Raw genomic sequence first — 22,116 nt, forward strand, 5'->3', positions numbered from 1 at the left:
TTAGATTTAGAGTAAATGTAACTTTTGAAAGTTTAGAAAGTAGGAAGATTTGAGATGGCATTTGTGGAGATTTGGAGTAATAGTATCATTATGACATTTTTTTTCTAGATACTAAATAGAGCCAAGGCTGAGTGAGAGAACACATTTTCAGCTTGTTGTGAAGAGTGGACAGTTCAATGAGACAAAGAACTGACTAGACTGGGGCAGGGGTTATTGATTATGGAGCTGTAGATTGGTAGCTTGAAAATCTGATGGGCATTTAGTTGGTGTAAATTTTGTTTGCTAGAATGATGACTTGTAATCGTTTTCTATGTGGTACTTGGTCAGTGGTTTTTCAGCTTGGGATAGACTTCGTTGCACTGGATAACAAATGTGAACAAGACTTTCTAAATGGTAAATAAACATGATTGTTACTCATTTTCTAAGACTGGATTGAAAAATATGTCCCTTAAATTCTAATAATATGTAGAAGCCTGAAATGTAGAAATGTGAGATGTGAGATATAAAGCAAAATTAAGTGTTAGTATTGTGGCACAGGCAAGGTTTTAAGGAAAAGTAAGTGAAAGTAAATGTGATTATCATGGTAGTTTACCTGTCAAACAACTATGATAGATCAATATTAAGGTATCACAGCCAAAATAGTCAGAACTAGATTGCCACAGGTGACTTAGTCTGCCATTGTTTTGTACTTTCTTTTGTACATTCCTGTGAATCATGGCTAGAAGGAAAATTAGAGTGCAATCTAATAACTCTTCCCTCAAACATGAGGCAATTGGTGCATTCAGAGATTTACTTTGCTGTTATGTGTAGAATGGAAATAAGGGAAGTTCAACTGGAGCATGAAAACTTGTCACAATGTTATTAAAAACAATGTAGATTTGAGGGTATTAGACCTACTCTGTAGTCCATCTCTTTATTTTCCCCATTAACACGTTTATCTACTTGTTTTCCTTGTCACTGAAATTACTCTTCATTAGCTCAGTTGTACCCATCCCAGTCTCTGTGATTTTCCTCCTACCCGAAGCTACCACTTCTGTAAAATCTTCCATCCTCTATTTGCTGTTTCTTGAGTTTACATTTTCATTTCTACCCACTTTGAAATTTCTGTTTGTAAAATGCTGAATCATTACGTCTGCCTATTATTAGCTTTTCTCCACATTTGTTTTCCCAAACAAACTAGATGGGGAAGAGTCACTTTGATCTTGAGAGACTCCTGAAACCAAAAGTCAAATATATAGTATGACATTTGTATCTTAGTCCAATTCTATTAGAAATCTGTTCAAATTCTTATGGTGTGTTCAATATTTTCATTTCTAGAAGACTGCAAAACTCATGACCTAACAGAGAGAATCCAGGACAACCAAAACAAATATTTGCCACAAGTTGCATTCAACAACAAAACATTGACTTCAGAGAAAGTTAATGCTTTAGGAAAATCATCTAATATGAGCACAAACTTTGTTTCTTCAAGAATAATGCCTTATAAATATGACTTATATGGAACAAGTTTGAAAAATACTTCAGTATCAATTAGTAGTAATAGAAACTTTTCAAGAAAGAAGCCTGATGTGTTAAATATACATGAGAAATTATTTGTTATTAAGGAGGAAAAGTCTCATACTCAAGGGAATTCTTATGAAAATAATCAAAATGAGAAAGCCCTTGATTGTAATAATGGTATTATTCAACACCTAAACATCCAAACTTCAGAGAAGACGTTTAAATATAATAATGGTGGGAAAGCCTTAGAGAAGAAGACTGTGATAATCCCACATAGGCAAATTCATACAGGAGAGAAACTCTGTGAATATAACGGACATGAGGAAAGTTTCTGTGAGAAGTCCTCTCTTTTGAAATGTCATGGAATCTACGTGGAAATGAAGCAACATGAAAGCAGTCAAATTGAAAATAATTGCAGCAGAATGTCACACTTCACTCAACTTCAGAAAAATCAGAGAGGAGAGAGGCTATTCAAATGTAATGAATGTGGGAAAACATTCAATCACAAGTCAAACCTCACAGTGCATCAGAGAACACATACAGGGGAGAAGCGCGATGAATGTACTAAATGTGGGAAGTCCTTCCAACAGAAGTCAATGCACATGGTCCATCAGAGAGTTCACACAGGAGAGAAACTCTATGAATGTAATTTATGTGGGAAGACCTTCAGTCACAAATCAGCCGTCACAGACCATCAGAGAACACACACAGGAGAGAAATCCTACAAATGCAATGAATGTGGGAAGTCCTTTTACCGAAAGTCATCCCTCACTCAACATGGGAGGACTCACACAGGGGAAAAACCCTATGAATGTAATGAATATGGGAAAACTTTCTGCCAGAAGTCAGCTCTCATTCAACATCAGAGAACTCACACAGGAGAGAAACCCTTTCAGTGTAATGAATGTGGTAAAACTTTCTGTCAGAAGTCAGCCATTGATATACATCAGAGAACTCACTCAGGAGAGAAACCCTTCCAGTGCAATGAATGTGGGAAATCTCTTCATATGAAGTCAACTCTTACTAAACATCAGAGAACTCACACAGGGGAAAAACCCTATGAATGTAATGCACGTGGGAAGAATTTCTGTCAGAAATCTACCCTCACTAATCATTTGAGAACTCACTCGGGGAGAAACCTTATAAATGTGGAGAATGTGGGAAAACTTTCTGCCAGAAATCAACCCTTACTAATCATCAGGGAATTCACATAGGGCAGAAACCCCATGTGACACAAACTGGCTATGTTTTTCCCAATACTCATTTCCTTTTTTGTGTGGGTACACAACTAGTTAAGATTTTCTAGCTTTCCCTTGATCCACATGAGGTTATGCGATCAAGCTCTGTATCATAATGTGGGCATAAGTGATGTACATTATTTCCAAGCCCGTGAAAGACCTCATTTGGAATCCTTCCTACTTCCCACTCTTTCCCTGTCAAAGATCATCCTCAGGACAGCTTGGGAGTGAGCCATTAGAGATTACAGATTCACAAGTTGGAAGAAACCAGGGTCTCTGAATGACTTCCTGAGCAGAGCCCTCCCTTCTCTACCATGACCCTTAAGTCTTTTCAGGAACAAGAAATAAACTTGCATTGTGTTGAGCCATCACATGTTCAGGTCTATTTGTTGTCATAGCTTATCTTAGCCATCCTGTATTTCATATAGCCTGTGAATCTAATGATGGAGTGAGAAACACTGTATGTCAGAGAATTCAGTAATAGAGAAACCCCTGTCAATATCCTGCATTTTAATAACCCTTCATCAGCAAGTCAAACATTTTGTAAATCAGATATTTACCATGAAAAACCCCAAGATGAAATGGCTGTAGGAAGATTTTCACAAAGACACAGATTTTACTGAACATCAGATAATTGAGAGTAGAATAAAACCTTATAATCTCAAAACACATTTCAAAATTTGTATATCAGAGAATATGTGACAGAAGAAAATTGTCAGCTTTAGAAATGTCAGGGAGGCTTCCCTGGTGGTGCAGTGGTTAAGAATCCGCCTGCCAATGCAGGGGATGCAGGTTCGAGCCCTGGTCTGGGAAGATCCCACATGCCGTGGAGCAACTAAGCCCGTGTGCCACAACTACTGAGCCTGAGCTGTAGAGCCCGCAAGCCACAACTACCGAGCCCATGTGCCACACTACTGAAGCCTGTGCGCCTAGAGCCTATGCTCCGCAACAAGAGAAGCCACGACAATGAGAAGCCCGTGCACCGCAACGAAGAGTAGCCCCCGCTCACCGCAACTAGAGAAAGCCCGTGCACGGCAACGAAGACCCAACGTAGCCAAAAATAAATAAATTCATTTAAAAAAATGTTGGGGGAATCTTCATCTGGAAATAATCTAATTCTAGAAGCAAGGTTTTGGATGCAGTACCAAATATCTTATTAGAAATATAACACAGTATGTTTACTTAGTCATGCTCACCATGGAATATGTAGCTTTAAAAAAGGCACAAATGAGTTGAAGCATCAGAATAGCAGCTTTCAATGTGTATGTAAATAGCCTCTGAGCTATGTCAGGCTGATACGCATAATTATGCTCTTTAACACTTATTTCATGTATGTTTGATTTTTGTTTTAGACCCCAAAATAATCGTAGTGGAATGATGACGCTTACCCAAATAACTTTATTTATATCAGGGTTTCTTACACGAAATACTATTGTTGTTTCATCATATATTTACACAACATATACTTTGGAAGACACATTGAATGCATAAAATGCCACATATCCTGTGTTCTTTACTCTTTGGTGACATATATAAATGGGTATAAACATTGTTACCAAACTGTCCTTTCAGTAAATGACCCAAACAATGTTTAATAGAATCAAGGTTTACTTAAAGTATGCAATGAACCAGTACACAATTGTTTATAACACACATCTGAGTCAATGTTCAAAAGTAGCCTTGAACATTAGTACTTATACTTTACAGATTAAAAACAGCACTTGTTGAAGAAGTTACCCCCATTTTATATTTTTTATATGTCTAAGTGATATGCTTACATAAATTTAGGTGTGAAGCCCAGATTTTATGTGAGCTAAGAACTATCTGTGTTTGTATTTAGTGTGGTAGAATGCCACAGTTTTCTTCCTTGAATTATGTGACATGGCATTGTTTTCTCAGACAAGCTGTTCTATTTCTGCCACTTATCATTTGTGTGACCTATGTAGTGATTTAATCTCTCTGTGCCTCAGTTTCCTCATTTGCAAAATGGAGATACTATTACCTACTTCACAGATACTGAATAGTTTGACTTGGAGTGTTCTGTTATAGCCAAAGGCATTTATGTTCAGAACTTGAACTTTAGAAATAAAATTGTCTATCATTCCATTGTTTGAAAGGAATTTCTATTTGTTGATACAAGAAGATTCTTTTTAGAACTTTCCATTTTGTCAGGTGTCTTCTCTTTAAAACATATGAAACAAATATGTTTTAAGTTAAATTGAATGATCAACTGACCCCCTTCTCTTACTGCTTGATTAAATATGGTGCAAAGTAAAGACCCAACTTTGTTTTTTTCCAGATGAATAGCCAGTTGATCTCTCACCGTTTGATTTATTCACCCTATTTCACTGATTTGAAACCCGTTTTTAAATTGTATGCAGGACTTCCCTGGTGGCGCAGTGGTTGAGAGTCTGCCTGCCAATGCAGGGGACATGGGTTCGAGCCCTGGTCTGGGAGGATCCCACATGCCGCGGAGCAACTAAGCCCGTGCGCCACAACAACTGAGCCTGCGCGTCTGGAGCCTGTGCTCCACAACAAGAGAGGCCGTGATAGTGAGAGGCCCGCGCACCACGATGAGGAGTGGCCCGCGCACCACGATGAGGAGTGGCCCCCGCTCGCCGCGACTGGAGAAAGCCCTCGCACAGAAACGAAGACCCAACACAGCCAAAAATAAATATAAAAATAAATAAATAAATAAATAAATAAAGATGTTTAAAAAAATGTATGCAGAATTACCCTTTGAAGTGGCTATTGTATTTTTAGGCTCTGCATTCCTGTCCACATTATTCTGCTGATGCATAACCCAGATGGGCCAATTATAGGACACTGCCTGCCTTGAAAGGAGTCCTTCAAGCTGAAATGAAAAGATGCTAATCAGCAACGTGAAAACATATGAAAATACACAGGACACTGGTAAAGGTGAAAATAAACTTAGAAAACTGTAACTCTGTATTAGGATTGTCTGTTACCCCCTCAAATATATAGAAGTTAAAGGAAAGGAGTAGTACAAATAGCTACTGTAACTATATTCTGAGTGGATTTGGTGTGTGTGTGTATGTATGCCATATTTGAATAAAACATGCAGTGTGGAAATGTGCAGCATTTTATGTGAGTATGTAGGCATATATTATCTGACAGGACACGTGAAGTCCTTAATCAGGTAAGACATTATTAATAATGAGATGATTTTATGAGAGAATATTTATAAATTTGAGCATGTGATTTTTCCCCATCTCAGTGACTACCTCTGGTGCCCGACTCCTAATGAAGTCACTGGGAAAACTGCTTATCCGGGGATTTCCAGCGAGGCTGACTAAAAAATCCTCTTGATCCTGGTGAAGTTGACTCAGTTTATACTGAGGTTGGGCCTGGGTAAAAGGTGTCAGCCACCCTCAGTACTGAGGAGAGGTATTTAAGGACAGGAACATGAAGGCAGAAGCAAATAAGATTGTCAAGTCTGTCTGGTGACAGCAGCCCATCATTTTCCAGTCTGACCCTGGGCCACTATGTGTCCAGCCAGAGTAGCCAAGCCTGCCAGGATGGGTCCCTGCTGAAGGTGGCTGTCTTGCTGCACCCAGCACTGTGGTTATGGGTGTGGACGGTGGAGCCAGTGTCTGAGTCTGTTATCCCAACTCCAGCTCCTGCTACCTGTATGGCCTTGTGTCACTGTGTCCTGATCTAGGCCAAGGATTGGACACCTCTCATTGGGATTGCTTTGGAAATTAGAAACCATAAGCTCTTAGGAAGTTTTTGCACATCCCTCCCTATGTGGGGGCAGTTTTCTTCTGGCTTCCCAGAGAGTGCTCATTGTTGTGTACGCACGCGCGCGCTAACAGAGGGCTGTGTGCTTATTGTTGTGTACGCACAGACACGCACACCTGCAGAGTGACGTTAAATAAGGAACTATGGGGTGGGATCAGAAAAGGACATGCCTGAGGACATCCCTAGAAATACACACTAGAATCATCCCCACTGGGCAGGTGGGGGGAGAGAGACAGGCCTTGAGAGACCCAAGTGTTACCGAAACGCAAGTCCATGTGCCCAACGCACAGTGAGGCCAAACAATACCAAAACGCCGGAGTTAGGAACAGAGAAAGGTTTATTGCAGGACCAAGCAAGGAGACGGGTGGTTCATGCCTTAAAAAAAAAAACGCCGAACTCCCTGAAAGTTTCAGCAAAGCCCTTTTACAGGAAAGGTGAGGAAGGGGCGTGGTTAGCTGTTGCAGACTTCTTGGTGTCAGATCCTTTGTTCCTGAAGTCAGGTCATAGGTCACGATGTTCCTTTAAACCTCCACCGAAACAAATATTACTCTGTTCTACAAGAAAGGGAAGGTCGCAAGGCACGGCTTTCACCCTTCGAGGTCCAGGCCTGGCTGAGAGAAGGGGGTCCCTGCGCGGGGAGCGGGGAGCAGGTTACCCTGCCCCACAGCGTTCGTCCAGCCCCCAGTCTGGGTCCTCCCGCCAGTGCCCAGGCCTGGCTGAAGAGGCAGATCTCAGTTGGTGGCTCCCTCAGGGCCGGGTCCCAAGACCCTGCCCAGCCGTCATCGCTGAGGGAGCCAGGCATCCAGCACCCAGCTGGCCCTCAGGCTCCTCAGGCTGTCCAAACGGTGGGGGCCCGGTCGCTCAGACTGTGTCCCATGCAGCCTGCCGCTGCCATTAGGTCGCAGAGGCAGGGATGGGGGAGAGGTTGGTTCACCGCCGCCTCAGGGCCTGGGCCCGGCCAGTGGACTCGTGGCGAGGGCTCTGGAGCCCTGAAGGACACACCCCTAGCCTGTTCCCTGGGCCCCCAGCTCACCCACCAGCCCGAAGCCGGGGAGCTGGAGGGCCCCAGGGAGAAAGAAGGCCGGGATCTGCCTCTTACCTCACTCTCCACCTGACGACCACCACTCCCCCCGAACACTGGCTCAATGCCCCCCCTAAGGGTCGCTCATTGACAGTTGCTCACTTGGGGGCGGGGCCCACTGTAGCGCGGACCAATGGCTGAGCAGGACCTCTAACCCGGCTCTAACCGTCCGGCATTAATGGTCTCCCGGTAACTGTTGCCTGGTAACAGCGTGGGGGAGGTGGGTAAAGCTCGCGGCAATGGCCTAGGCATGCACACTGCAGCACGCTATTACACTAGGAATTATCCAGGATGGAGAACAGGTAAAATGGGGAATTGAGTCTGGAACCCAGGTCTGCCTCCTCAGAGCTGCGCACAGACCCTCTCCGGGAGCGGTGGAGAGGGCTGTGAGGTGTGACTGTGTGAGATATGGGGTTGCGTGGAGGAGGGGTGAGCCGTCGGCAGCCCAGAGGGCTGTGTGTAGCGGTGTTGTCTGAGGAGGGGATTCAAGTAAGGGGCCCCCAGGAAGTGAAGTCACCTCCTTGGCAACAGACCCCAACAGAACTCTGAGTCCCGGGAGCCAGGCACACACGTTCTAGCGACAGCCCCACAGCCGGCTCACTTGGCTGGAGACGCTTCACAGAGACAGATGTTCTCCTGCTGTGTCCTGACTTCCCAGGGTTTCTGCTTCAGGAAACCCCTGAGTGGGAGGTTTCTCAGATGCGTTAGACGGTTCAATACTTAACCTGGACGACTCTGGTCCTTTACCAGGAGGTCCCTAAGGGAACACGAGGTGGCCGAGAGCAGGCCAGTCCAGGCCCGGCCGCGTCTGGGAGCCCTCCCCGGGCAGCCTCACGTCCCCGCATCTCCATGTGGGGGGAAGGGGGACTTGAGGGGAGGTTTCCCCTCTGGGCAGGAACGGGTGGATGGGAACGTGGTCAGCTGGTGGTCCCGTCATGATCACACTCAAGCACAAGGGTGAGAGAGGATTCCTGAGGTGCCTTTTATCTGTGCCAACGTGGATCCAAGGCCCTCAGGTTGTCATCATTTTCCCCTCCTTGGAGGAGGTCTGTGCAGAGAGTGGTGTGTGTGTGTCTGCAGTGGACATGGCTGGTGGGTCTGAGGGGCAGCGAAGGCGGCAGGCAGGGCTCTGAGGCTTCCAGGGCTCCACACAGGAGATCGCACAGGAGCCGGTCCATGGCGCCCCCTGCTCCATCTCCCTGCAGGAGGGGCAGGAGCCCCACACCAGCAACAGAGCCCAGGGCAGACTCAGGGTGAGTGCCAGCGAGGAGGAGACTGCACACCCAGGAAGCCCCAGAGCCGCCCTGCCCCTCCCCTGGGTCCCTCCTGGCGTCCTGCTCCCAAAGGAATCTGGGCCCCCATCTCCTCTCCCGCCCGCCCTCACAGCCCAGGCCCTGCCCGGTCCAGCTATAAAGTCACTATCCACATATATGTGGGAATCTCAGAAAGAGACTTTCATAGGATTCCACTTCATTTTTTTATTTTGGCTGCGGTGGGTCTTCGTTGCTGCGCGTGGGCTTTCTCTAGTTGCAGAGAGCAGGGGCTACTCTTCGTTGCAGTGCTCGCGGGCTCTAAAGCACAGGCTCAGTAGTTGTGGCGCACGGGCTTAGTTGCTCCACGGCATGTGGGATCTTCCCGGACCAGGGCTCAAACCCGTGTCCCCTGCATTGGCAGGCGGATTCTTAACCACTGCGCCACCAGGGAAGCCCCCACTTAATGTTACGTCAACTTTGTTTCTGCATTTTTCTACAGATTTTCCTCTTTTAACTCCATCCTCAGGTGTCCATGTTGGCCTGACTAACCTGATCCCTCCCGCCCCAGGGAGACTCTGTGTTCTCATCCCCAGAATGGGATGTTTTGATAACAATCACAGGGATGATGCAGTTAATACAGGGGGAGCTGTCAATACTGTGCTACAAACTGCCCTGAGATAGTAACACATGTAACCATCGCCCACCGCCAATTCACTTGTGAAGCCAGAACGTTTATTCTGCTGAGGGCACTCCTGTCCCACCTCTTGCCTCGAGTCCCTGAGGCTTGGGGATTCAGTCTCAGCTCCAGCCCCAGCCCTCCTGGTGTCCTTGACGCTGCCTCTGACTCATGTCCCTGCTCTGTTCCACCCCAGGGGGAAAACGTGTCCACAGGGGACAGGAATGAGACCTGCATGGTGTGGAGCGTCCAGGCAGGCAGGCTGGAGAAGCTGGTGGGAAACCTGGTGCCTGCCTTCCTGGGCGGGGCCCCCTCCGACCTCCCCACATTCCTGGGCACCTACAGGGCTTTCCCTACCACCCAGTAGATGCTGGACCTTCTCTTCACAAGGTGAGCACTCTGCTCCTTATGGGACATTGGTGACTCGGCCACCTTCTAGCTGTGACATGTGGGAATGTCACTCCACCTCTCGGAGCCTCAGCTGGCCCCTCTGCACACTAGCGTAAAGGGAGGACCAGCCCCCTACGGTGACTGTAGAGACCAGCGGGTCCTTCACGGAAAGTGCTTTCTGCGGGCCTGGCCTGTGGAAAGGTCTGCTGGAGGGGCCGTGGTTGTGCTAATTCATCATGTCCCTCCTCCCCACGAGGAAGCCTCTGCCTCAGTTGTCACTGTGCCTCTCACCTTGGGATGAACTCTTCCCAGTTGAATAGTGATGGGTGATTCCATTAGGGGTGCCCTGTCCTGGGTGGGTGAGAGCAAGGGTTCCTGGGAGTGGGCAATGGGGCCCCAGGCCACTCAGATGTATGCGATGGGGCTGGTGGGGCTCATTCATTCTTCACATATAGAGGAAGGCCCACTAGGTGCAGGCGCTTTTCTAGGAACACCCATCATTTAACGCATCGAGCAGACATCAGTCCTGCCCCTCAGGGCTTCCGTTCTACCGGGGGTCACACTGTCACACTAGGCATCACATCCAGGTGTGTCCTCAGGACAGTCCCTGTGACGCCTTTGACGCCTTCCTGGCCTCCTCTAGTTATGGATGCATCCTCCCTTACTCTGATGAGGACGGTGGACCCCTGCACCAGCTGAAAATGTGAGTGGGCTTTGTATGTATGCTTTTTTTTTTTTTTTTTTTTTTTTTTGCGGTACGCGGGCCTCTCACAGCTGTGGCCTCTCCCGTTGCGGAGCGCAGGCTCCGGACGCGCAGGCTCAGCGGCCATGGCTCACGGGCCCAGCCGCTCCGCGGCATGTGGGACCTTCCCGGACCGGGGCACGAACCCGCGTCCCCTGCATTGGCAGGCGGACTCTCAACCACTGCGCCACCAGGGAAGCCCTGTGAGTGGGCTTTGGTTCAAGAGGGAGGGACTCCCTTCTCCAAAGAACTGCATGGAGATGTGGGGTCTGTAGATGGGCAGGGCTGGCAGAACCCTGGATCCCACTCATCTGATGCTTCGTGCTGAGGGCAGAGGTCCGAGGGCTTCTCCTGGAAAAGAGGAAAGGAGTCCAAGAGTGCTGCGGACGGGGCTGGGGTGCCGTGAGGAGCATTCGGGAGGTCAGAGGCCAGAGTCAGCCCCTAAGAGAGTGCACACCCGTCCCCTCTCCATCCCAGCCCTGCCTCCACCCCCCATTCTGGGACCCAGAACACAAGATGTGGAGAGCATCCAGCTCACTGTTTGATGGATCTGGTTAGCAGTGGTGCTCAGCAGTGGTGCAAGTCCATTTTTAATATTTTTTATTACATATACTAAATTGTTTATTCTATGATATGAAGTTCACTTAAAATAAAATTTAATAGTTTGATTATTTTAAATTGTACATGTAAATGGCAGTAAGTACATTCACAGTGTTACATAACCCCCTCTAACATCTATTCGAGAACACTTGTACCCTTTTGGTCGCTGAATAATTTTCATTCCAGAAACACACCACAGTTGGTTTTCCTTACATCTGTTGATGGACATTAGGACGGTTTTACCTTTGGGCTCTTGTGAATAGTGCTGCTCTGAATACTTGTGTACCAGCATTTGAGTGTCTGTATTCACTTCTTTTGGGTATTGATTGATCTAGGAGTGGAATTTTGGGGTTGACTGAAAACTGTATGCCTGTCCTTTTGAGGATCTGCTCAAGTCTTGTATACAGTGGTTTTTACAATTTGACAATCCCCCAGAATTTAGGTGTACTATTCACTGCTTCATCTATGTTGCAATTTCCTCTCTCTCTCTCTCTCTCTCTCTCTCTCTCTCTCTCTCTCTCTCTCTTTCTCTCTCCCAGGTCCCTCACTCTGGGGAAGAAGCCTGTACATTTTGAGTTGCTGACTGAAGAGGTCCCCGTGGCCTGGCACCGAGGGAGACCAGCAGACAGAGGAGCACCTGGGTCCTGACTCGAGTCCACAGCCCCAAACCCCTGGGAGACACTGGCAGAGGCCTCCAGCTGAGTCCTGTTCAATTCCTGGCCTACAGATAGTGTGAGATAATGTTTGTTGCTTAAGCCACTAAGAGTGGCTAATGCTGTCGCACACAGTGGATCACTCACACGGCCATCAAGCACCAGGCCCTGGCCCTGGCCTCCCTACTGTCCCCTACTGTCCTCCCAAGCTCCCACCAGCCACACTGGCCCCCTTCTGACTCCCTCTCTGGCCAAACACATTCAGCTTCTATGTTTCGTGCCTTCTTCTAGGCTAATTCTCCCCAGATGTGTGCAGGGCCGGCTCCTTCTCGTCTCACTGCTGGGAACAGACATGTCACCTCAATGCAGCCTTTCCAGATCCCCTCACCTAGTGGACTCCAGGACCCCGTTGTGGCACCCTGCTGTTTTTCGATATAGAACTTGCTGTTTTCTTTCTTTTGTTTCTGTATTCTTGGTTTTGTCTATTTTCCCTTCCAGACTGTGAGCTGCTAGAGGGCAGGGACCCTGGTGGTTCTTTTCATCATGGCCCCATTTGAGGGCTCAGGGCACAGCTGGTGAGTAGATAAGAGGCTCCATCCTGCCACTGACAAGCTCAGATGTTAGAGATGGATGCTAATAAGAGGAGGTACAGGCCAGGTCAGGGGCAGGGGAATGTTCAGGAGTCCAGGGGACACTCTCCTGGCCCCAGTTGCTCCAGTAGAGCACACTGGACACATCATTCCCCCTGATGGGAACCACCCATACTACACACCAAGCAGGGAAGCCACAGCACAAAACATACCTTTGTTTCAGAGACTTCAGGGCATCAACTTTCCTTGGGCCCCGGCATGTTGGGCCCCCCGCCCCCGGAAAGGGGCCCTCTTGTCCACATTGGCCCTGTGGTGTCCAGTTCCCTTACAAGGACTCCTCAGCACAGCCAGTGCAGCGGTTCTTGCCTCAATTTCAAATGAGGACCCTGATGGTCTAACAAGGGGGAATTTCTTTTAATCCAAGGAAGAGTGATCCAGGTTTCAGTTATTGTCTTTCTTCTTTTCCATTTTTCACCATCCAAAGGTCCACTCCTTCCCTGACCCCATGCCCCATGGTCCCTTCCTATAATGTGTGAGTGTCGGTGTACACTTGTGTGGACATGCAGAGGAATCTACTCCACATGTTCTGGGGTCCTAGGAGTTCTAATTCCAAAGCAAGCCCTGTGGGAGGAGGCAGCCCTAGCCTAGGAGGTCCAAACTCTCCCTTCATCTCAAGACTCTGCCCCTGCCCAGTGCCCTGGGTTTTCCCTGCCCCCTTCTGGCCCTCAGTTTTCCAATTGTACAATGATGGGTTAAAAAAAAAAGACGTTCTAAAGCCTGCACACAGTCTGACTAGCCTTCCACATCCCTGGGCTGGGTATGTCTTGGTGATACAAGTACCCTCAGGCATTCCTTACAGGTTGGAGTTACCCCAGTGGCTCTTGGGTCCCTCTGACCTGCAGCCAGGAAGGGGTTTCAGCCTCAATTAACCTTGTGCACTGAGGAACAAGGGACAGTTCCCCAAGATGTGCTGAGGCACTGTAAGTAATAGAAGATGACATGGATGCGGACCAGGCCAAGGAATGGGATCTTCAGAATAGATGAGCCACCTTCAACCTTGCGACTGCCATGGTACCTACGAGGACGTTTCTGAGATGGGGATTGTCACGTCAAAGTTCACACCGTATTTCAGTGCAAAACCAATAGTTTCCTTAATATTAGATTTCCGTAATATAACAGAAAACCCAGAACAATACAGGCTTAGACAAGAGGCAGAGTTTCTCCTTTCTCATGTAAAAAGATCTATGAACTTGGACAGTCCTTGCTGACCCTGAAATGCACATGATTATAGTCAGCCATCATCTGTCTTTCTGTTCCAGCAGCTTTTACGTAGTGTCAATCCTCAAGTTAGTCTCCTACCCCAAAATGGCTGCTGGAGCACCAGCCTAGACCAGCCACCATGTCTTCATTTCTGAGGCAGGACGGAGCCAAGATGAAGGGCCATAGCTCCCACACAGCTGTGTCTGCACTGTCTAAGCAGTCCCCAAAGCTCCAGGTAATCTTTCTATTCACAACTGATTTGCCTGAAGTTTGGCCACTCTGAGCTGCTAGAGAGGTTAGAAATTAGAGCCTTGAATTTGGTGAACTGCTGTCCTCAATAAAAGAATGAAAACCAAGTGTTGATGACTAGTACTCTTTTCCTACAGTAAACAGCAGGATGAAGAGTTAAAGATGGAATACTCTTCAGATGAGTTGTTCATTCATTTCCCCACAGCAGTCTCTCCTTGTTGTTTCTTCATTCCCAGAGAAATTAGAGATGTGGTTTCTAACCAGGATATTCGAGTATTAAAGATTCTTTCAATTCCTGCTGGTGACTGGAAACTTTTGGTAGCTTTCGTTTGCCTGTACCTTGAAAGCAGCTCAGAGAAATTCCTCTTCTGTTCTCTAATGAGGTGGAGAGACATGGAGGGTGGTGTCTTTGGGGGAAGCAGCATGTTCAAAAAGCTGGATCAAAATTCAGTATCTGTCCAAAAAAAGATCTCTTTGATCAAGGAAGTAGAACTATCAGACATCGCCATTTTGACACTAGGAACCCATGGACCATCGTTTTGATTATTAGTAAAAATAATCCCCCACCCAATAAAACCCCACATGGTAAAACTTATTAGTGACTGAAAACTGATGGAAGGAGAATATGATTTAAAATTTTTTTGATACCCGTTATTTGACTCAGGTTATTTGACCGAGAACCAGTTAAGATCCCCTAAAGAAATCTTACAAAGGCAGACTCTGTAGTCAGTAAATTATGATTTGGACAAGAAAATGTGTCATTTATTTTTTTAAAATTAATTTCAAGTAAAACACTTTCAGGAAATTAAAAATAAACACGGGTATGCAGACCTGGGGTCCTGAGGCCGGGAGGCGCCCCGCCCCACCCCCTCCCTCCCGAGGAGAGTGCGCAGGCGTGAGCGGAGGCAGGTGAGAGGGCTGCGCCGCTGGGATGCTGGGGCTCCTGAAGGACCGCGTCCCGAGGAAAGGGAAGTTGGAGACCGAGTCGGTCCCCATACTGTGACGCTCCCGGCGAGGTAGCAGTGCAGAGACGAGTAAGTACAGCTCTACCCGCAGCCCCTCACCGCGCGCCCCCCGGCCGCCGCCCCCCGCCTAACCAACAGCCAGGGGCCCGACCCCTCCAGCCCCGAGGGGCGCGAGCCTCCCTCGCTCCTCGGCCCCGGGGCCGCCGCCACCGGCCGCAGGGTGAGGACGCCGGGCCGGCGCCACGAAGGCGGCCGTTCAGCGGTGGGCGCCCCGCGCGCTCGCAGCCCTCCCTCCTCGGCGCCCCTCGGGCCTCCTCGCGGCGGGGCTGTCCCCACGCGCCCGGGGGGGCTGGCCTCTGGGTCTGCGGACGCCGGACTCGGCCCCGTCACCGCGGGCTCGCGGGGCCTGGACGGGGAGGCGGCGCAGAGGAGCCCGAAGACGGGGCCGCGGGGCGGGCGTGTCGGGCGCGGTGTGTCCGGAGCGGTGCAGGGGCCTCTGCTCTCGGGACGCGGGCGGGTGATGGGCGCACGCACAGCTCGGGGATCCTGGACCCCCGGCCGCCAGGATTGGTGTTCAGACGGGGGCCTCTGTGCCCTTTCCTGAAGCCCTCAGGAGGGTCAGCTCCAAAGGCTGAAGGTTCGCTTTCAGCGTTTTCACCCTTGATTAACTGAAATGACTCGTACCTGACTCGCAGAGCGCTCTCTGGAGGGTGACGTGGGACATAATAACATCTAACCAAAGTTTGAAATAAGGAAATTCTGGGCTTTTTGCGTATGGAGGGCTTTTTGACCAGTATGTTTCTCTGGTTTGTGTTAAATGAGCATTTAAAATTTCATTTTTGAGTAGTTATCATAGATGCTCAAATATTTGAAAATTCTAGCTACTAAAAAGGGCTTGGTTGTTTTGGGGGGCTTTTTGGTAAATGTTGCATGAGGAAGGGAAGATTTCTGAACCATGAGAAACGTTTATTTCATGATATTCTGCCATGCAGCACTATTGCAATTTTGAGTATCTAACAGTGGGTGAATCTCGATTGTCCCCAGCAAATGCATAATTTGTTTGAGAACAGTTTGTTTTTTGTTCTGTGGGGGTTTTTTTTGTAGTATTTTGTTGGTACCAATCTACCTAATTAGCTAGCTTCAAATCATAATAGAATGTAGTCAGAAGTAGTGGTTGATGTAAGGTACAGTGCTTTGTTAAGAGAGATAGGTTGCCTTTCTCTATTGAAATTTTTTCTTGACTTAGCACATTTTCCACACAAAACACTCAGGAATGACTTTTAAAAACACTTCAGTTCCGTCTCTGGTAATGAGGAAGCAAGCACATGTTTTCACTGTTGAAAATAATGACACACATTTCAAAGATGGGGATCTGGTAACAAGAGGAATTGGAGCATTGAGTTTGGTGAATTGGCGGCCTCAATAAAACTGAGTTTCTCTTCTAAGGGAAAAAGAACGAGAACCACCTGGTGATGACCAGGGCTCTTTCCCTACACTGAACAACAAGAAGAAGGGGAGGAGATGGAGTGATTTTCAGATGAAATGGGCATTCATTTACCAACCACATACTTTCTTTTTGGTGTTTCTTGATTCCCAGGGAAATTAGAAACGTGGTTTCCTCACCAGGATATTTGAGTGGGAAGATTCTTTCAGTTCCTAGACAGGTGACAGAATCTGTTGTGTAGCTTTCATCTGCCTGTCCTTCTAAGTAGCTCTGAGAAAATGCTCTTCTCTAATGAGGTGGGCAGAATGGGAGGGTGGTGGACCCTTTTGGGGCAAGTGTTTTAAAAGCTGGACCAAAAGTGAATTGCTGTCTTCAAAGAAATGGACTGACTAGACCCCAGCATTTCGAACTTAAGGTCACTTGCAACGTCATGGAGAAATAATCCACACCATATAAAAATCCACCTCATCAAATGAATTATTGACTGAATATTGATGAAAGAAAAATAACATTTTGAAGAATTTTGATGTCTGATATTTGACCTAGGCCAATCGACTGAGTACAAATAATGATTAGTAGACAGAACTTCCAAAGAGAGAATTTATAGTCATTCAGCTGTGATGTGGACAAGAATCCTGTCGTTTATTTGTTAAAAATAGATCCCAACCAAAATATTTTCAGTTTATTAAAAATAAACATGGATAAACTATAAATAATTTACTATGCTGTGTTTTCAAAGCAGAATCAAGGAATTAAAATGTCTTTCTCAACACTATTTTTCAAATATTATTATAATGCTGATTGCAGTGTTTATTAAACTCAGTAAAAATTGTTGAGGAATTTAAGTTCTCTGAGGTCAGATCACTGGGTCAGAAGAGCAGGGTTAAATTGGAGGGCAAAACTATTAAAAATACAAAATTGACTTTTGTCATTTTAAATGTATTAGATCGATGGCTATTTAAGTTGATTCTATGATTAAAATTTTTGTGGGTATAGTAGTTTATGCTGAATTACCAAATAACTCAAAATTTCAGCAGCATATCACTCTCTATTTCCCACATCTCAGCGCTGGGTGGGTGTTCACTTTGAGGAGGCTGCACTCCTTCACGTGGTCGTTCAGGATCCCAGAGTCTCCCATCTTGTGCCTCTACCATCCCTAGGACCTCCATGAGCAGAAGGGCCAAGAACCAGGAGAAATGCATGTGGGAGGTTAAAAGGGCCAGGTCTGGAGGGACACACATCAGTTCCTCTCCTGCTCCATTGACAACAAAGTGGTCCTGTGGCCACAAAGGAGGCTGGGAAATCTTCCAGCTGTGTGCCCCAAGAAGGGGAGCATGGATTTCTATAGACAAAGTTGTCAGCAACAGGAGTAATTCATTAGATTTACTGTGTTTTCAAATCTATATTGAGTATTTATCATACACCAAGCACTGTGTGGAGAGTAGAATGAGATTTGATTTTTCTTTAAGTATAATACTTTTATTGCACCTAGGTTTATTTTTTTAAATTTAATTTCATTAAAATTTTTTTTTAGGGCCTCCCTGGTGGCACAGTGGTTGAGAGTCCGCCTGCCGATGCAGGGGACACGGGTTCGTGCCCCGGTCCGGGAAGATCCCACATGCCGCGGAGCGGCTGGGCCCGTGAGCCATGGCCGCTGAGCCTGCGCGTCCGGAGCCTGTGCTCCGCAACAGGAGAGGCCACAACGGTGAGAGGCCCGCATACCACAAAAAAAAAAAAAAAAAAAATTATTCCTTTTTCGAATTCGTTTCCCATTTAGGTTATTACAGAATATTGAGCAGAGTTCCCTGTTCTATACAGTAGGTCCTTGTTGGTTATCTTTTTTAAATATTGCAGATGTACATGTCAATCCCAAACTCCCAGTCTGTCCCTCCGCCCCAGCACCCTTCCCCTCTGGTAACCATAAGTTCATTCTCTAAGTCTATGAGTCTGTTTCTGTTTCGTAGATAAGTTCATTTGTATCACTTTTTTCTTTTTTTAGATTCCCGATGTAAGTGATATCATATGATATATTTGTCTTTGTCTGTCTGACTTCCCTCAGTATGATAATCTCCAGGTCCATCTATGTTGCTGCAAATGGCATTATTTCAGGGGCTTCCCTGGTGGCACAGTGGTTAAGAATCCGCCTGCCAATGCACGGGACACGGGTTCCAGCCCTGGTCTGGGAAGATCCCACATGCCGCGGAGCAACTAAACCCGTGTGCCACAACTACTGAGCCTACACTCTAGAGCCCACGAGTCACAGCTACTGAAGCCCATCCACTTAGAGCCTGTGCTCCGCAACAAGAGAAGCCACCACGATGAGGAGTCCTTGCTCACCGCAACTAGAGAAAGCCTGCGCGCAGCAACGAAGACCCAACGCATACAAAAATAAATAAATTTAACAAATTTTTAGAAAAATGGCATTATTTCATTCTCTTTTTATGGCCGAGTAATATTCCATTGTATACATGTACCACATATTCTTTATCCATTCATTTGTCGATGGACATTTAGGTTGCTTCCATGTCTTGGCTATTGTAAAGAGGGCTGCAGTGGGCATTGGGGTGCATGTATACTTTTGAACCAAGTTTTTCTCTGGATATATGCTCAAGAGTGGGATTGCTGGATCATATGGTAGCTCTATTTTTAGTTTTTTAAGGAACCTCCGTACTGTTCTCCATAGTGGCTGTACCAATTCACATTCCCACCAACAGTGTAGGAGAGTCCCCTTTTCTCCACATCCTCACCAACATTTGTTATTTGTAAATTTTTTAAAATTTATTTTTTAGCTGTGTAGGATCTTAGTTTTCCAACCAGGGATGGAACCCGTGCCCCCTGCAACGAAAGCGTGGAGTCTTAACCACTGGACCGCCAGGGAAGTCCCCATGTTTGTAGATTTTTTGATGATGGCCATTTTGACTGGTGTGAGGTGATATCTCATTGTAGTCTTGATTTGAGTGTCTCTAATAATTAGCGACGTTGAACAGCTTTTCATGTGCCTCTTGGCCATCTGTGTCTTCTTTGGAGAAATGTCTATTTAGGTCTTCTGCCCATTTTTTGATTGGGTTATTTGTTTTTATGGTATTGAGTTGCATGAGCTGTTTGTAAATTTTGGAGACTAATTCTTTGTCAGTTGCATCATTTGCAAATATTTTCTCCCATTCTGTGGGTTTAAACTGAGAATTGATTGAGCAGCATCTTGGTCGGGGAGAAGCTCTGAATCCATAGAAGCAGAGAGGACATGGTATAAAGTGACTGCCATCCTGGGAGAAAAGGATAAAGACAACCTGATCTGGAAGTTCGGGGGATGATTTTAGATTTGGAAGCTGCCTGGAGATGATAGGATTTGGACTCCACTTTCAGAGATGAGCAAGATACGGGTGTGGAGGAAGATGCAGCAGGAGCTGTAGAAGCAGGTCTTTTAAGTACAAGGTGTCATAAGGAATATAATGCAGCCATTAAATTCATATTTTCTAAAATTTTAAATGGATGGAATAATTACTAATGTTAAATGAAAACGTGACCAGTAAATAAGCTAATCTCATTTTTTAACTCTATATAAATTTGGATGGAATTATATAGATATGTTGAGTGACAGTCTTCTAAAATTTTTTATGGTTAATTTAAACAGAAAAGTGCCATAAATTACATTGGTTGGATAGACTAATTCCTCCAAACCAGACACACACAGCTGGGATGTAGACAAGTGAACGCCAGCACTTTCTCACCCTTTCCCTGCAGGTCCTCTCCCTGTGAGGCATCGACCTCATCTCTATTCTCTGCTGTGGACCCAGGGCCGCCTGACTCAGGGGCTCATTGGCCTATTGTGTCATAGTCCAGACAAGGACTTCCACTAGAAGGCACCCCTCAGAAACACTGAATCTACAGAATTTGGTTTGCTCTAACAGCAGGACTGTGAAGGTGGGTAAGTGTGATTGACTTGTGCTGACAGAACTATAGAGCCCTGCAGCACTCTTCCCATTTCTCACAAGGCCACCAGCGGGCGGTGTGTAGCTGCTTCTGACAAACACACTGCCCCCTTCAAAAGCAGTCATTTCCAAGTTAGCCTTCATCAGAATGTGTTTTATAAACTTAGAGGAATTCTTTAAGGTATATTTGCTTGCTTTTCTTCTCCAATCTCATTTGGAAACTAGTGAAAATCCACTAAAAGTAACAAATATAAGGTGAGCCACTGACTGGATGTTGTCCCTTGTGATCTTAACAGGCATTTAAAAGTATGTGTCCATATATATGGAATCTAAAAAAAAAAAAAGGTTCTGGAGGGCCTAGGGGCAGGACAGGAATAAAGATGCAGATGTAGAGAATGGACTTGAGGACACTGGGAGGGAGAAGGGTAAGCTGGGACGAAGTGAGAGAGTGGCATGGACTTATATATACTACCAAATGTAAAATAGATAGCTAGTGGGAAGCAGCTGCATAGCATAAGGAGATCAGCTCTGTGCTTTGTGATCACCTAGAGGGGTGGGATAGGGAGGGTGGGAGGGAGATGCAAGAGGGAGGAGATATGGGGATATATGTATACATATAGCTGATTCACTTTGTTATAAAGCAGAAACTAACACACCATTGTAAAGCAATTATACTACAATAAAGATGTTAAAAAAAATAATGCCAAAGGGAGTTCCCTGGTGGCCTAGTGTAAAAAAAAAAAAAAAGTATGTGTCCAATTCCTCCCCATGTCTGTCCACCTCTGGACCTTCCTCTCTCCCTCCAACCATCTATAAACATCTGTTTATGTAAAACATCATCTATGTAACATATTAGAGATATTTTTCAATCACATTGCCCCTTCTTTGTGCTGTGAATCTTTGGGTGGCACGTTGTCTGCTTGTAAGACAGTGAGAATGTCCCTGATGCCCTAGGAGACAATTGAAGGTGGGCAGTAGGTCTCAGTGGAGTCGGTCAAAAGTGGAGATCTCCTACTCAGCACAGCGAAGATCGGGTCCACATGTCTCCTATCCCCAAAGCACTGTCTGCTTTCCCCCTGGGGAACTTTGCTAAAATCCTGTCTATCCTAAAGGAGCATCAAGGTCATTATTATAATGGTTATAATAATTATGGGAGAGAGGGACTTCCCTGGTGGCACAGTGGTTAAGAATCCACCTGCCAGTGCAGGGGACATGGGTTCAAGCCCTGGTCTGGGAAGATCCCACATGCCGCGGAGCAACTAAGCCCGTGAGCCACTGAACCTGCACTCTAGAGCCCGCAAGGCACAACTACTGAGCCCACACGCCACAGCTACTGAGCCCGCACGCCTAGAGCCCGTGCTCTGCAACAAGAGAAGCCACCGCAGTGAGAAGCCTGTGCACCGCCACAAAGAGTAGCCCCTGCTCGCTGCAACTAGAGAAAGCCTGTGCACAGCAACGCAGACCCAACGCAGCCAAAAAAATAAATTAATTAATTAAAAAAAATAATTATGGGAGAGAGATGGGTTATGATTCTAATTACCTGGTACTCTGCCTACAACAGCCTTCACTGTATTACATTACAACTGATGCTCAACCTTCTGGCAGCAGAGTCTACACCTTGGTTTCAGTATATTACAGACCGCCAGCCCTGCACTTGGCAAAGAAGACAGGCCAATACTGCTGAATGAATACATTTGGGAAGCAAGATCTGACAGGTTTGAGAATGTATTTGAAATCAGGACTCTCCCAGAGCCGTCCTGACAGGAGGTCATCGTAAATCGGCT

The 22,116-nt window shown here is 46.5% G+C and overlaps 1 protein-coding gene and 1 long non-coding RNA gene across 3 annotated transcripts in view; both read left to right on the forward strand.

Moving 5' to 3' along the window:
- The window catches only part of LOC132439222 (zinc finger protein ZFP2-like), a 10,758-nt gene extending 3,143 nt beyond the window's left edge, over nt 1-7,615 (forward strand). Inside the window, 3 exon segments of the mRNA XM_060033493.1 lie at nt 1,605-2,625; nt 2,628-2,728; nt 7,001-7,615. Of these exon segments, the coding sequence (XP_059889476.1) occupies nt 1,605-2,625; nt 2,628-2,728; nt 7,001-7,615 (1,737 nt within the window).
- Nucleotides 7,616-14,912: 7,297 nt separating this feature from the next.
- On the forward strand, nt 14,913-18,773 carry LOC132439474 (uncharacterized). Of its 2 annotated transcripts, none has more exons than XR_009522365.1 (3): nt 14,913-15,028; nt 17,938-18,108; nt 18,463-18,773. It is a non-coding gene; the product is annotated as an uncharacterized lncRNA (long non-coding RNA). The 2 variants fall into 2 exon arrangements; XR_009522366.1 differs by having other exon boundaries at nt 18,478-18,773.
- Nucleotides 18,774-22,116: the final 3,343 nt, after the last annotated feature.

This window comes from Delphinus delphis, chromosome 16, assembly GCF_949987515.2.
Source record: "Delphinus delphis chromosome 16, mDelDel1.2, whole genome shotgun sequence".
Lineage (NCBI taxonomy): Eukaryota > Metazoa > Chordata > Mammalia > Artiodactyla > Delphinidae > Delphinus > Delphinus delphis.